This window comes from Phascolarctos cinereus, unplaced genomic scaffold, assembly GCF_003287225.1.
Source record: "Phascolarctos cinereus isolate Bilbo 61053 unplaced genomic scaffold, phaCin_HiC Scaffold_2;HRSCAF=192, whole genome shotgun sequence".
In the NCBI taxonomy this organism is placed as follows: Eukaryota; Metazoa; Chordata; class Mammalia; order Diprotodontia; family Phascolarctidae; genus Phascolarctos; species Phascolarctos cinereus.
This window is the reverse complement of record NW_027555625.1, coordinates 61,095,056-61,111,435: the sequence shown is the minus strand read 5'-3', so window position 1 is coordinate 61,111,435 and position 16,380 is coordinate 61,095,056. Positions and strand designations below refer to the sequence as shown.

The window sequence follows — 16,380 nt, the reverse complement described above, 5'->3', positions numbered from 1 at the left end:
CTTCTCAATTGACAACTCATGGGTCCTGTAGCACGGTGGAGCAGCAGTATTGACATCCCATGGGGTGGTGCTGAGACTGCCTGGGTCTGCAATTCTGTTACTTTGGGAAATAGACAAGCGGAAGCAGAGACCCAGAGGGATGGTGCGACGGGCTAGAAGACAGGTGGAAGGGGGCGTGGAGCGGGGAGGAGCAGGAGGGGCGGGGCTCCGAGAGGGAGGGGAGGGACCGTGGTGCCTTCCCAGCCCCAGATCGCTGGCTCCGCACTCGGGCTTTGGAGCCACTGGGACTGAGGTGGGAGCGGGCTCCCGGCGCTGCCGTGCCCTGGGACGATGCGCTCCTGTTGCCGCCGCCGCCGCCGCTGCTGTTGGAGACCACTCACCTTCCCGGGGTTCCTGCTACTGCAGCTCAGTAAGTTCTGGGGAACTACAAGCCGAAGCACTGAGGAAGGGGTCCCTCTTTCTTGTCCCCTGGTGCCCCACTTGACCTTAGGGGGCTGGAGGGCGATGATCTCTGGAGGGAAGGCAGGAGAGGCTGTGGGATAAGATAGATCTGGGCACTCCCCACCCCCCAATCGTATACCCTGCCCAGAAAATTTCCTGGTCACATTTTGAAAAGAATGCTGGAATGGAATTTAAATCCCAAATATGCCACCTTGTGATGTTGGGAAAGTCACAACCTCTTTGGAAGTTTCTTCCAGCTCTACATCTCTGGTCCCATGACCTTGTATCCCACCGACTCTGCCTTTACAGTTCCCCAGGTAGTCGCTGCCCTATCCCCTCCCTGCCAAAGTTCAGGGATCTCATTGGGGTATGTCTCAGGGAGAAGGGACTGCTTAAAAGGTGTTCGAGGGAAGGAGATCCTGGGGATCCTGGGTCTCCTTTTTTGCCACGGCCTTATACCAGTTTTCAACACCTTCCATCACCACCCATGACCATCACCCTCTGCTCCCCAGTCTAGAGCCTGGGCCCTAGAATTGAGGAAGGTGCCATTCTAGTTCAGAAGGAGCCTCTACCCTCCCTGACTACCATTACCCAGGCCCAAAGGCACACTTCCTCACCTTTTCTCCAACGTTTCTCCCTCCCCCCCCTTCTCCCCCTCCCCCCTTCAGACTGACTGGCAATCTGAAGACAAGAGAGTTAGAGGGGAGGATTGAAGCTTTTGCGGAATGGTTGCTTGGACAGGGATAGAGTTGGAGGAAATAGCCCCAGGGGTTAGGGAGTGCAGTTTTTTTTTTAATAGTTATTAATACCTTTCGTTTTAGCATCACCTTCACTTGCAAATATCCCTCTTTTCCCCTGCCCCAGTTATCTCTCCCTTGTAAAGGAGAGAGTTCAAAACTAATCAGCACATTAAGGAGCTCAATGGTATATGCAATGTTCAGGGCCCCCAGTCTTCCGCTACTGCAAAGCAATAAGGGAGGTAGGCCTCATCTCTCCTCTGGGACCAAGCTTGGCAGGAAGCAAGTTTTGTGGTGAACTGCACCCCAGGCTTCCATCCATTCCTAGCCACAGATGGTCGTGATGATCCTTCCCAGCTCAGCCCCCAGTGGCCTCAAAGAGTTCAGTAATGGTATTCCTGAGCAGGGTCAGGAATATATTCTAGATTAGGAGACTCAGAAAAAAGGGTATAGCCAGCTTGCGCTCCGGGGAGCTTCAGTGGTTGCTGTGCAGCTGGACAATCCCCTTTAAGAAATGTCCTCCGTCTTTTCCCCACCCAGCCTTTCTGATGGAAGAGGGCAGGAATGAGGGATCTGCAGAGTTGTAGCCTAAGTCTCTAACCAGCGAGCCAGATGATCCTGGCCAAATTAAGGGTGGGAGGAAGTGCAGGGGGGAGAGAGGTCTGGCTGAGCTCAGACAAGGGCTCAGGAATAAGGTCTGTGGTCCTCTGTGGAAGCTGTGGTCTTCTCTCTATTCCCAGCCTTGGCCATATTCTTTGTCCAGAAGTCATCAATACTCAGGCTGGGAGAAGGGGAACTGGCTACCTCCTGCTTGGAGACAGCCCATGTAGGGGGTATCCTGTTCTGTCCCAGTCCATTGCATGGGTGCCTAAGGGTGGGACAACTGTGTCCCTGGAACAGATGAAGACTGACTCCTTAGGCAGAAGTTGCCCCTAAGTCTCCATCTGGACCTCAGGACCACGTTCCCTTAGCGAGGGAAGAACTCAGACTTCGTATAAGGAGCAGGAACAGATGTAAGAAGAGCCAGGAGGATGACTTGCTACTGTTTTTGCCATCCCTCTCTCCCCTGATTTGGAAAATCAACTGAGTCTGCCACCTTGAGAGGTGGAGAAGCAAAGAAATGGCCTTCCTCTTACTCTCCCAGGCAGTCCTCAGTCCCACAGCCTGAATGGTCTACACAGCCTCCCATGTAGGTTTTAGGGGCTCCTCGTGGGAGGCTGCCCCAGTTCCCTAACACCCACTCCCACCTCATCTCCTACAGAAATCCTTTCCCTTTGGATGCCAGTTGAGATGCCTCTGTGAAGTTCCCATGAACCCTGCAACTGAAAGTGATTTCCCCCTAAAATTTTGTTACAGCTTGTTGTATCTCTGCTTTGCCTCCACAGAGCTTTACTTGTGTGTGTGTGTGTGTGTGTGTGTGTATGTGTGTGTGTGTATATGTGTGTACATGTTGCACTAAGGTTCACCATTTCTTTGTCAGCTCCTTAAAAGAAGAGGCTGCTCAATTTTATCTTCATACCTATCCCAGCACTCCCAGCACAAGGTACATAGCAAGTGATTAATAAGTGTTTGTTGCATTGAGAGGGGGACCCAGGGGTTTGTGAAAATACTTCCCTCAGCAAGTCACCAGTGACAGTGCCACAGACTCTAGCTGAGTTGCATCCCTTGGGCCGAGCTGTTGCTCTGGTAAACAGGGTTGTCTCCCCCAGGAGTTAAGGGTGTGTGCCCAGCTTAATGTCTTTTCTTTCTCTTTCCACAGTCCTGGCCCCGGGTCCTGGAACTGCTGCCACCCCTAACAGATGTGATACTATTTACAAGGGCTTTGCTGACTGTCTGATCAGCCTTGGGAACAGTATGGACCAGAGTGGGCAGACTGACAAGGGGGCTGACCTCACACCCCCTGAACTCGAATCCATCTGCAGGTGAGAGCCAAGGTTCTGGACAAGGGTCCCTCACTGCTGACTCCATCTCTACCTCCATCCTCCATTCTTCACTTTGTCCTCAGGTGCTTGCCCCATTCCCAAGCCTCAGCCCCACCCTCACCCCTTCCCCCTCCGCCCATCCCCAACTGACTCTTAACTTCTGTTTGTCCCTCTGCCAAGTGTGTAATATAGTAACTGTCGCCCCCAGCCCTTCTGGCATGGCTTACTCTTGATCCTCCTCATCTCCTTCCAGGTCATGGGAAAACTTTCAGACCTGTGCCAGTGGGGTCCTGGCCAACTGCCCACAAGAGGCAACTGCCATCTGGGCGTCACTGACGGAAGAATCCCGCAAGGTCCAATACCCAGGCAACCTACATGACCTGTGTAGCTCTCAGCCCTTCCCCCCAAGTAGCGTCAGGGGTGTGGCCAGTGAGGAGACCAACCAGGAAACCCTGCAAGGGGCTTCATCTCCCGCCTCCCTTGCCCCTGCCCCAGCCCCAGCACTGTTGGCTGCAGCACTGGCCCTTGCCTGTATCCTGGGGCCCTTAGCTTAGCTCTTCAAGGAGAGAGCCTAGCCCTCACAATCCACCCCAGAGAGAAGCCTGAGACCTATTCTAGTTCAATCCAGTGTTTGGATTAAACTCCTACTGTGTGCAAAGCACCAAGGTGGGGCTGGGACTACAAAAACCTAATTCCTTTCCTTGGGTCCAGCCCTTCCTTTTCCCCACTTGGCCCTGGGTCGTCCTGGTCTAAAGGAGCTGCCCATTTTCTCCCTGCCTTCCTGTATCCAAGGAAAGGGTGTGAAGGAACACCTTCCAAAGCTCCTAGCACTCATGGGGGAAGGGGAATCCCTGTGTCCCATGTCCCTCTCCTTGGTATCCACTTAGTGGGGAAAGCAGGAATCCCCAAGTTCTGTGGGGCTCCTTAGCCCCTCAGCTTTCCAAGGACAACTCCAACTGGGGCTCCAGTTGCAGGGGGGCAGCTGCAGAGACCTTTCCAAAGCAAGGGCTTACAAGCCCTCTTGTCCCCCAAGCCCCATTCTCCCCAGAGTTCCTGCCTCTATTGAGGAATCCCTGAACTCCACAAAGCCCTGGGAGCCTTGTACCAGAACTGGACACTGCCCCACACCTCTAACACCCCTCCGTCTGTCCAGTCTCCGTCTGTTCTGGTTTCATTAAAAAAGATCTATATTTGTACTAAAGGTCGTTTCCTTCCAGTCCCTAGCCTTATCTGGTCCCTGCCCTGTCTGGGGCATCTGTCTGACCCAGGACTGGGGCTGTCTGGCTCAAAGATGTGTCTAGCCCAGGATACCTGAGGTATGCAGCCTATGACCACCTTCCAGGGGCACTTGATGCCCAGTGTACCTGTGGGCAGGATTCCAAGGAATGCCCTAAGGCCTCTACTCCTGGAACTGCTTTGACTGAATGAAGCTGTGAGGGTGACATACAGCCTACAGGGAGGGCAAGAGCTTGAGGTCTGGAGTTTAAGGAGAAGGGAGAGGCTAAGTGGCATGAGGAAGGAGGCAAAGACCCTGGGTTTGAATGGCAGCTCTGGCTTACTCCCTGTGTGATCCTGACCTGCTCCATACCTCATTTTCCTTAGAGAAGTGCCAGGTACTATAGTAAAGATGCGAAGCAGGGAACATGGCCCTCCACCTAGCTGGAGTATGGCAAGGAGGGGCCTTGATATGTCCAGTTCTGACCTCAGCCTTGCTCTGCCCTGTCCTGAGTGGGGGAAGACAACAAAAACTGAAGATAAATTAGGGATGGACAGGAATGTGTCTATAGCCCACAGCTAGCTCCCCAGGGCCAAGACTGTGAACTCAGCATTTTCCACTGACAAACAGGAGTCCCCTGGGAACTTCCCTGGCTCCATTTCATGAATCTTTCCTCAGACCTAGCCAGGAAGTACAAAAGCTTGGCTGAGCAGGATGGGGGAGGCTATGTCCCTCATCCCCCAAAATAAACTGGTCCAGGGTTGTTAAGGAGGATGAGGGCTGTTGTGTGAGTACAATTCAGTGGAAGCCACTTGCTGTGTGCTCTTTGTGTGCCCCCAGAGCAAAGGAGGGGAAGGGACTGTTTCCTGACATTACATCTGGTCCCTCTAAACTATTTCCTTTTTCTTGTTGGGTAAGAAAGTGGAAGAAAGAAGGCAGGAATAACAGCCTATGCTCAGGGAAACTGCTAATGAGGATGGGCCCACCCAGATCAATGCAATCAACAGAAGCTAATTATTTATCAATAGTCCATTAGCTGAGATGGTTTTTAGAGAACTGACTTCCTGAGCTAGAGAAAAGAGTGGACATTCTCTAGAGCCTCTATACTAGGGGAACATAACCAAGTATACACAGCCCTGCTAGACTTTGGGGGTCCTCTGGCTTCAGTACCACGGTATCCTTGCCTCTGCTCTCTGCCGGATAGCCCTGCAGTCTGGAGCTAACGTTCCTAGGGGCCTCCTTGCTCCTACTGTAAATCCGATTTTTCTGAGGTCTGAGAAGCTAGGGAGGTGAAGCCTGTCCATTCATTAAATATTCTATTGTGGCTCTAACTTCCACAGGGTCCTAGCCTGCCATTGTCATAATCATTTCTGGTCTGGAGACAAGAATGTTGGGAGAAACCAGACCTGGAACAGACCTTGGAAATGATCTAAGCTCAGTGGCATAGTGCATAGTGGGTCTAGGCTGGAGTCAACAAGACCTGAGTTCAGACACTTACTAGGTGTGAGACCCTGAGCAAGTCACTTGACCTTTCTCAGCTTCAGTTTCCTCATCTGTATAATGGGGGTAAAAAGAACACCTCCCTCTCAGGGTTGTTGTGAGAACCAAATGAGAGAATATACATAAGGTGCTTTGCAAACCTTAACATCATCTAGCCCAACCCTCGAATTTTTAAAGAAATCGAGACCTAGAGACAATAAGTGACTCATCCAAGGTGTCACAGGTAATAATAAGTAGCAGAGTCATCAGTTTGAATCCATCGTACTTGACTACAGGAACTTAAGAGCCCTCGATCCTAATAGAAGGCTCCTGTAGGGACCCTCATCTCAGTATGTTGGCTCCTGGTTGGGTCACATATTCACCCATCCCAATTTTAATTTGGTGCTATTGGAAGCCCTGTTCTGCAAGACTCCAGACTGGCCCCATCATTCAAGAGTTGAGAGGCCCTGCTCACCATCACACAAAGACCAGGAGGGCAGAGGGCTTAGGGAATGGAGACTAATTTGACCACATCCCTTTTTCTGCTACCCATTTAGGCAAATCTCAGGAAGGCTTGGCTTGAGACCTCTAACTCTCCCCCATGGGCTTCCAGATGATATGAACCAGCTGAGCCTGAGGTTGAGGGCCAACACCCTAGTAGCTCTGGGTCCATAGAGGGAGGTAGGAAATCTTCAGGTATTCTATGGCGGTCACTATTTTTTGGTGGCAAGCCAGTGACCAGACCAGGTGAGGTCTAGGCAAGGTTTCCTGCTCTTGCGTTTCAGCATTTTCCAGAAGGTAGATAGATTTTGGGGCTTTGGTTTATCCATCTGCATTTAACTTCTCTGGTTAAAAGAAAAAAACCCAAACAACTTTATTCAATGAAGTAAATGGCTCTTAGTCCAAACTAACATAAAAAAATGACCATAGGATATAATTCATACAATAAAAAGGCAGAGGGTGGTAAAATGGGAAAATGGGGGTCAGTAATACTGGGTTCAAATCCTAGCTTTGCTAAGTATTAGCTGTATCACTTTGAGAGTGAGTCATATGGCTTCAGGGCCTCAGTTTCCTTATCTGTAAAATGAAGGAGGTGAGCTGAATGAGCTCAGGTTTCTTCCAGTTCTAAGCCATAGTCCCATACATGTAGAGTTGGAAGGGGCCTTAGAGGTTATCTAAACCTAACCCCGTATTTAACAGATGAGGCAACTGAGGTTAAGTGACTCACCCAAGATCACACAGATATTTAGCACCAGATCCAGAATTCTAACTGGGATCCAGTGCCCTTTCCATGGTACCATACTCCTTCTGGGTTCTATGATCAAGGTGGGGAACCAAGTAGGTGGAGGCTGAAAGGGCCTGTGAAACTTTCATTAGCAGGGAAGCAATCAGGGAAACAGATTGGGATTTGGTGGTGAAATGGTCCTTACCTTTTGCTCCACTTTTCCTCCTTCCCTGGGTCTGGAGCAGTTAAGGATGGGGGTGTAGTGGAGCACTCCCCCAACACTGATAAAGGGGAATGTGAAATTTTCAGCCAGTTCTTGAAGTTCTTATGAAGGAACTGGCCCTTTTCCCTCCTTCCTACCCACAAAGGATTTTGGAAATTAAAACTTTTTAAAAATTTTTTAATAGAAACTTATGTCTCCCTGGGGAAATGAAAGTAGCATAATCATATTCCATAGAACCCTGAGGGGAAAACATAAAATACCCTTAAATTTAATTTAAAAAGCTTTAGTAAGTACCACTTATGTGCAAGGCACAAGCTGAATGCTAGAGATTCAAAGACAGAAACACAACAGTCCCTGCCCTAAAGTAGCTTACATTCAGGGAAGTAAATGGCCAACAAAATGACATAAAAAAATGACAATGTGACATCACTCATACAATAAAAAGGTAGGATGGTAGAAAGGGAAAAGAGGGGGTCAGGAGTTACTGGAGATCATATGAAGAAACTGGGGACATTTAGCCTAGAGCAGGGGACAGGATAACTGGATTGGAGTATTTGAAAGGGTATCATATACAAGAGGGCAAATTAAATTTGTTTTGCCTGATCCCAGAGGTCAGAAATAGTAGTACTATGTGGAGGTTGCAGAAAGGCCGATTTAGGGGTAATGTAACGAAAACATTCTAACAATAATAGTTATCCCAAAGTGGAATAGGACATCCATTGCCTCAAAAAGCATTGGGTTCCACTCCCCATCACACCCCAAATCCATCCTTGAAAACTGGGTGTTTTTAAACAAGAGATCAGATAACTGATCATTTGGGATGGTGTAGGAAAAGGATTCTTGTTTCAGGCATGAGTTGAACTAGAAAGAGTGTGAGATTGCTTCCAAATCTGTTTCTATGAATCTCTGTAATCAAACTAGCATTTAAAAGCACCTACTGTGTGCCAGGCATCGGAGATCCAAATGCGGAGATGAAACAGTCCCTGCCCTCAAAGAGATGACATTTTAGGGGGATACATGTTTACGTTGTTCATTCATGTCTGGCTCTTCTTGATCTCATGATCATACTGCCCATGAGATTTTCTTGGCAAAGATAACTGGAGCAATTTGCCATTTCCTTCCACAGTGGATTAAGGCAAAGATTAAGTAATTTGCCCAGGGTCACACAGCTAGTAAGTGTCTGAGGCCGAATTTGAACTCGGGTCTTCCTGACTTCAGGACCAGTGCTCTATCTATTGAGCCATCTAGCTGCCTCATATAATAATATGATTAGAGATAAGTAAATGCAGGGCATATATTGTATAAATACATGGTTATTTGGAGTGGGTAGGACTAACAAATGGGGTAATCATGAAAGGGCACTTGAAGGAAGTGGCACTTGAGCTGAACTCTGAAGGGAGCTAGGGGATCTAAGAGGTAAAAGAGTCGGAAAAGCATTCCAGGCATCAGGAACAGCTTGGGCAAAGGCACAGAGGCAGGAGATTCCATGGAGCAGCAAGTGGGCCATTTTGGCTGGAATGCAGAGTGGATGAGGGGAGTAATAATATGTCATCAGGTTAGAAAGAGAGTCTGGAACCAGAATTAAAGAGCCTTCAATGGCACGAAGATGTTTTATTTTATCAGAAAGACCTGGGGAACCACTACAGCTTCTTATTGGAGGTTGAGTGGGTTATTAGCTTTTTCTGGAATATTTTCTTTTTTATCATGACCTTAACCAGCAGCAAACTTATGCAAATACATGAAAACAAACAAACAAAAAGGATTGTACCTGAGATGGGAAACTTCTTTTGTGTGGCTTAAAAAAAAAATAGGGGCAGCTAGGTGGTGCAGTGGATAGAGCACTGACCCTGAAGTCAGGAGGACCTGAGTTCAAATCTGAACTCAGACCAAACACTTTACACTTACTAGCTGTGTGACCCTGGGCAAGTCACTTAACCCCAACTGCTTTAAAAAAAAGTTATATTAAACAAAATTGACTTGTTTCTCTGACCCTTTTTATTTTTCCTCTGTATATTTTAAAGTTTATCGATACTCTTTTTATTTTATGTCTCTGCTACCTGACTTTAACTCACTCCACACACAACCCCTCCCTTGAAGCAAGTACATATAATTAAACAAAATACATGAACTCATTGGCCATGCCTGATGTAGGTCTCGTTCCTTGCCTCCAGATGACAACCTTTTTCCTATCTGACATTTGAGGCTCTTTCTCCATAGCCTGGCTCCTTCTCTCGTCTTCTCACACTTTCCAGACTCTGACCTCTCTAGTCACTGACCTCTTTGCTGTTTCACATAGGACACCACTCCCACCTCAATGCCTTCGCTCTATCTGTCCATTCATCACTCATGCCTGGAAAGCTGGTCCTCTTCACCTCTGCTTCCTGGCTCCTGTGACTTCCTTCAAGACTTAGCTCAAAGCCAGCCTTCTATAGGAAGCCTTTCCTCATGTCTTCCCTCCTGTTTCCAATCCCTTCCCTCTGAGGTTGCCTTCCACTTACACTGGATCTATCTTCTCCAAACATAATTGTTTGCATGTTGTCTCCCCAGATTAAAACATGAGCTCATTGAGGGCAGGGTCCCTGTTTTTGCCTTTCTCTGTATCCCCACGGATTGGCACAGTACATGAGTAAACACTTAAATCCTTACTGACTCATTGATCTGTCCCCTGAGAGGCAGAGGAAGAATGCTTCATTTTCCTTCTGAAATCATGGTGGGTCAGTGCATTGATCAGAGTTCTGAAGTCTTTCAGTATTGCTTTCTCTCATCTATCAGTCAATCAGTAGCAATTGTTAACTACACGTTATGTGTCAGGCACTCTGTTAGATGCTGGGGACATAAGCACAAAGAATGAAAATCCATAATTGCCAAGAGCTTACATCCTAACAGGAGAGACATGTACATATAAAATATATATGCTGCATAAATATCAAATGAATAAATAGAAATAAATACAACAAAGTGTAACCAGAATCTAGATTGCACATAGATCCCTTCAGGTCGCTCAACTGATGTATCTTCCCCAATGAAACAGCTGGGAAGCTTGCTTCCAGAAGAATTAGGATGACATACAGAGAAGGAAAGTGCCTTGGGGACTAGGAAGGGGGACCAGGAAGCCTCTCTAGCATTCTGTCCCTGGTTCCCTTCTGTGAACCACGTGATAAGGAGTTTGTTTTTCTCCAACTGGCTGTGTAGCTGCATCTGGGGACATCTAAAGAAAGGCTAGTTAGCTTTGGCTACCTCTCTGACTCCTTCATGGGGAGCCCATGTTGAAGGGAAGAAGTCGGGGATTTCTCCCCACTGAAGCTATGTGACTCTGGCTTCAGTCCTTTGCCTCTGCATTTGTTCTTTTCCATTCTAGGGGAAGGGAGTAGAGTCTCCAACCTTGGGAATTTGAAAGGTCAGGGAAGTGAGTCACAGAATCCAGACTTGGTTTTGCAGCCAACCTCTCATTGATGCCTCAAGGAGCAGAGAGTGACCTTCTGGATCCAGGCCCCTGGAAGCTAAGATGAGGACTTGTCTGGCAGTCATACCCCATCTGGACGTGAACTTGGAGGGACCAATGCTATGGAGGAATTGAAATAAGTTATGAGCGTATTCCTCTCTGCCTTTCGCCCCCACTCCAAGACCAGTGGTACAGGAGAAAGTATACACCTGTCCAAGGTGCTGGAAGAAATGTTTGTAATTTTGTTCTTGCTTTAACTACGAAGTAAATAAGTATCTCCTTGTAAAAGCTAATTTGTTGGGGCAGCTAGGTGGACACTTACTAGTTATGTGACCCTGGGCAAGTCACTTAACCCCGATTTCCTCACCAAAAAAAAAAAGCTAATATGTTAGGTGGTTAAATGGATCTGGGGCACTAGTCCATAGGGACCACATAGCCAGTGGGGCTTGAGCTTTAAAGAAGAGAATATCCCAAAGTCCTCAGGGACCCCTGAGGGGTATGGATGTGGCCAGCTTGGTTCTGAGAGAGAGAGAGGGGAGAGCACACTAGCACTAGTAGTGAAATAGAAGGTAGTCTGGGAGCAAGGGCAATACCAAGAAAGGCATCGTGTTTGAACTGCAACTCTATGAGGCAGAGGTTAGGATGGCATGGGGCTGGCCAATGCAAAGGCACCTGTGTCGTGTGTGTGTGTGTGTGTGTGTGTGTGTGTGTGTGTGTGTGTGTGTGTGAAAAACACAAGCAGCCCATTTGCCTGGGTTTTGGTGTATGGGAGGAAGAGTGGAGATATAACAAGATAAGTTGTAGACCAGGTTGTAAACGGCTTCAAAAGTCAAATAGAAGTTCATGTTTGGTCCCACAAGCAACAAGAATACAGCGGAGCTGATTGAGAACGGGGAGCATGAGGTCAAATTTGCACTTAAGGAAAGTACTTTGGCCGCAAAGTGTAAGATGGACTGCAGTGAAGAGAGACGGCAGGGAGAACCATTAAGAGTCTGGTACAATAATCTAAGTAAGTAAGAGATGGGGAAGGCCTGAACTGAGGGGGTGGCTGTGCAGTGAAGGGTTTGGATGTGAGAGATGTTGTAAAGATAGAAAGGCAAAGATTTGGCAGCTGACTGGATAGATGGGATGAGAGAGTGTGAACTCCAGGATAATGTTAAGGTCATGAACTCTGGACCCTGGACAGAAATTGAGAAGTTTGGAAAAGCGATTAGCTTGGTAGCCAATGTAACAGGTTCAGGGTCAGACATACTCAGTTTGAGATGTCTCCAGAACCTCTTATTTGAACGTCCAATTTCAAATGTTAGTTCTTATTTTGCTCTGCATCAGTTCTTACAAGTCTTATCAGGTTTCTCTAAATTTTTCATATTTGTAATTTCTTATAGTATAATAAAATTATATCCATATGCCACAATTTCTTCAGCCTTTCCTCAATTGACGGGCACATATTTTGCTTCCAGGTCTTTGCCATCTCAAAAGGGGCAACAATAAATATTTTCATACACATGAGATCTTTCCCTCTGCCTTTTCCCTCTTTGGAGATATTTGCCTTGTATTGTTGATACTGTTCAGTTGTTCAGTCATGTCGGACTCTTTGTGACCTGTGGACAGTACTCCAATGCTGCCCATGGAGTCTTCTTGGCAAAGATACCAGAGTGGTTTGCCATTTCCTTCTTTAGGGGATTAAGACAAACAGGTTAAGTTACTTGCCCAGGGTCACATGGCTAGTAAGTGTCAGGTCAGATTTGAACTCAGGTCTTCCTGACTCCAGGCTTGATGCTCTATTCACCTGCTTGACTTGTATGGCTATCACCAGAGAGCACATATAGTTTGCCATTTACCTTCTTGAGCAGAGGAGTGACATAGTAGGAGCTGAATGTTAGGAATATCCATTTGGCAGCTTTCTGGATTGTAGAAAGAATTGATCGGACTCAGGGACATCAGGTAGACACTCTAGCAGTCCACGTGAGAGGTGACGATAAGGGCTGGTGGCTGAGCCAGTGGCAAGAAGGGGACAAATGAGACAGATATTGAGGAGCTGTGATCAACAAGATTTGGCAATTGATTACTGTAGTCATTTGGTGGTATACTTCATCATGCATTGTCTAGACTTGTGATTAGTCATTGCATTGAGCAGAGTAAAGTCTTTTAAAGTTGTCTTTACAATGTTGTGATAATGGTATAAATTGTTCTCCTGGTTCTGCTCATTTCATCTTCATCAGTTCATACAAGTTGGAACACAGATTTTAAAGAGCCAAGAAGTGAGAAGGCAAGACCAGAAGTCAGGTTTTTCTAGAGGTTTGTGAAAAGGAGGAGAGGCCACCTTATCTTCTGAGGTTGGACCAAAGGAGGAGAGGATGGGGAGGGGGGTGAGGCAGCGATTCTGAGAAGAAGAAGAAGCCTGAGATAGATAAGAGTAGATATGCAGGCGTTCTAAATGCGTAGTAGGCAGTATGGATATTAAATGCTATCAGAGTTCAGAAAGTGGAGAGGTCATTTTTAGCTAGGGGTGATTGAGGAAGGAATAGCAATTAGAACTTTAAAAGATGTGTAAATTTAGATAGATGGAGGAAGAGAATGAGATCATCAGATTAAGTAACTCATTTATATAGCACATTAAACTTTGCAAACTACTTTCCATACATTATTTCATTTCACCCTTCACCTTGAGGTCCCTATTTTATAAATAAGGAAACAGGTTCAGAGAGAGGAACCCATTGAGTCACATGGCTAGTAAGGGTCAGATGTGGGATTTCACAGAATCACACAATTTGAGAGTTGGTCATCAAGCCACTGGTATCCAAACTTTTTTTTTTTGCTTTTTGGTGAGGCAATCAGGGTTAAGTGACTTGCCCAGGGTCACACAGCTAGTAAGTGTCAAGTGTCTGAGGCTGGATTTGAACTCAGGTTCTCCTGACTCCAAGGCCCAAGCTCTATCCACTGCACCACCTAGCCATGCCAGTCTCCAAACTTTTTGATCACATACCCCATCAGTGATGAAATTTTTGAGCATGTACTCAATATGTATATATTTAGAAATGATATATTACTATTATTTTAAATATACATAACAATAGACATTAAAGATAAAGATGAAATAAACAATATCTTTTACAAATTTTAAATTTTATTTACTAACAATTAATTTTTTTTTGCATTTGAGAGCAATGTGAAATGAATATGTTTTCTTATTTCTGAAAAGTTACTGTGTACATGTCCTGGGGGAAAGGAATGAACTTGTAAACGAAAATTGTTAGTAATTGTAACATTCAGTTAACTTCAATGACGTAGCTAGCCAAGCAGGTAAATTTCTTTCTTTCTTCCTTTTTTTTTGGTAATCAATCAATAAATCAATAAAATTTTATTAAATGTTTACTTTGTGCCAGGCACTATGCCAAATACTATACAAAGAAATGTGAGCTGAGACCTGAGGCAGAGGTGAAGGAGACCATACCAGGCAGAGGGGAATAGCCAGGAAGTTGGGACATTAAGTGTCATGTGTGAGGAAAAGAAAATGGGCCCATTTAGCTACAGTTTATAGAGAGGAAAGTGTAAGAAGACTACAAAGATAGGAAGGGGCCAGATTGAAAGAGTTTAATATTTGATCCTGGAGCTAAAAGGCAGCCCTACTGGAGTTTATCCAGTAGGAGTAGGATTGGGTGATATAGCCAGGCATACTTTAGGAAAACAAAAAATAGAAAAATACACAAGGCAGGAGGACCAGTGGTGAGGCCATTGCAATAGTCAAGATGAGATGAGGTCCTGAACTCAGGAAGTAAGTGACTGTGAGAGCAGAGAAAAGGGGAGAGATGTGAAAGATGCCATAGAGGGTAAAATGGCAAGATGTGGTAACTGCTTCAGTAGGTGGAGTGAGTGAAAGTGAGGAGATGAGGATGACACTACGGTTCCAAACCTGGGTGACTAGTTTGTATGGGAAGATGGTGGCCTTTTTGCTTTAGAGACATTCAGAAGATGGATAGGTCTTGGGGAAAAGATAATGTGATAAGACTTCTTTCCATGGACCACAATCCAATCATGCCCATTCACCCTTTGCAATTTACTTTGTCCCACTTTTAAAATGAAAAGGTAGATGGATGCAGACCTACAGAGCCCAGCCTCCAAAGGATAGCTGCCAAAAATCTGCCAAGATCTGGCAGCAGGAGGTAAATGTTGCAGGGTGTGTGTGTGGGTGTGTGTGTGTGTCTGTGTCTGTGTCTGTGTAAGTTATGACTACCCTGAGAAGGGCAGTACCCAAACAAGACAGAAGTTAGGAAAATGTTGGGTGAAGGCAGGCATTGAGATAAGTCCCACAACTGACTGCCTATAGTGGAACCTATTTTCCCACCCTTCAATTGCAAGGTATGACTCTTTGGAGTCATACCTTGGCCCCCCAGGAGGCTATCCCCTCTCCCCCTGACTTTGGAGACTTAGTCCAACTCATACATGAAAGAAATCCTCCCTGGAACATATCCCACGCCTAGTCATCCAGGCTGTGTCTTAACAATTCCAAGGTGAGTGGAACCCATTACCTCTCCAGGCAACCAAGCTATTCTACTTTTGAACAGCTGTAACTGTCAGGAAGTTTTTCTAGTCTAAATCTGCCCCTTAGTAACTTCCATATGTGACTTCTAGTTCTGGCCTGTGGCCAAACAGACTAAGTCTAATCCCTCCTCCATATGAAATCCCTTCGAATCCTTGAGGACTGACCGCCAGCATGTTCGCCTTGAACCTTCTCTTTTCCAGACCAGATGTGCCCAGTTCTTTACATTGGTTCTCATAGGACATGGACTCAGGGCTCTTCACCATTCTAGTTACCTCTGGATCCTCTCCAGGGTTACCAACGTCCTTCAACCTTACATTCAACGCTGAACAAAATATTCCAGATAAAGTCAATAAAGGCAGAGTAAAGTGGGACAGTTCTCTGTTCCTAGAAATAACGTCCCCTCTTAAAGCAGCCCAAGGAGGCATGAAATTGTGGGGCGGCCATGCCATGCTGCTGACGAGTACTGAGCTGGCTTGCCCCAGGTCTTTTTCAAAGCAACCGCCAACTTTGCCTTACTGGCAAAATTAACTTTTTGTACCCAAATTTAATGCTTTACATTTATCCATACCGAATTTCATCTTGTTAGCCTCACCCCATTCCTCTAGTCTGTTCAAGATATTTTTGGATCCTTCCAGCTATAAATTTGATGAACATGCTACATTTATGCAAGTCACTTTTAAAAATGTTACCACCCAGCACCAGAGACAGACCCCTGTAATACTCCCCTGGAGACCTCCTCATGTCGTCATGTTGACAGGTCAGTGGCAGCCTGCCTAAAATCATTATCCAACTAGTTCTGTACTAGCCTCCTTCATTGACAGTCTTTGAATCCAGACCTCACCTCATTTCCACAGAACTTGATGTCTTTACCACCCAAGCAAGGATCCTAATGCTCTGAAGGCATGGAGACAGTGAATAAATTGGCTAGAATTGAAAAGAGGGGCTGTGTAGGGGAGGCCCCACCCTGAATACTGCTTTCTGTTCCAAGATCTAGTGAAGAGAATTCAGGCCTCTGGCATCAAGAGAGACCCTACATTTGAATCCTGCCTTCCTGTTCCCTTGTTTACAAAATGGTGATAATATACTTGTAATATCTCTACTACAGAGAGCTGTTGTGAAGAGCAAATGAGATAATGGATATAAAGTATCTTA

The 16,380-nt window shown here is 46.2% G+C and overlaps 1 protein-coding gene across 1 annotated transcript; it reads left to right on the top strand.

The window, feature by feature from the left end:
* The first annotated feature begins 248 nt into the window (after nt 1-248).
* Nucleotides 249-4,301, top strand: NRN1L (neuritin 1 like). The gene is made up of 3 exons (XM_020989307.2): nt 249-409; nt 2,938-3,100; nt 3,354-4,301. Exons 1-3 carry the CDS (start codon nt 331-333, stop codon nt 3,652-3,654), a joined length of 543 nt encoding a protein of 180 aa, XP_020844966.1. The 5' UTR covers nt 249-330; the 3' UTR covers nt 3,655-4,301.
* The last annotated feature ends 12,079 nt before the right edge of the window (nt 4,302-16,380 follow it).

Coding starts and splice junctions, on each gene's coding strand:
- NRN1L (XM_020989307.2), top strand. CDS start 331: ATGCGCTCCTGTTGCCGCCGCCGCCGCCGCTGCTGTTGGAGACCACTC. Junction 410..2,937: donor GTTCCTGCTACTGCAGCTCA/GTAAGTTCTGGG, acceptor CTCTTTCCACAG/TCCTGGCCCCGGGTCCTGGA. Junction 3,101..3,353: donor GAACTCGAATCCATCTGCAG/GTGAGAGCCAAG, acceptor ATCTCCTTCCAG/GTCATGGGAAAACTTTCAGA.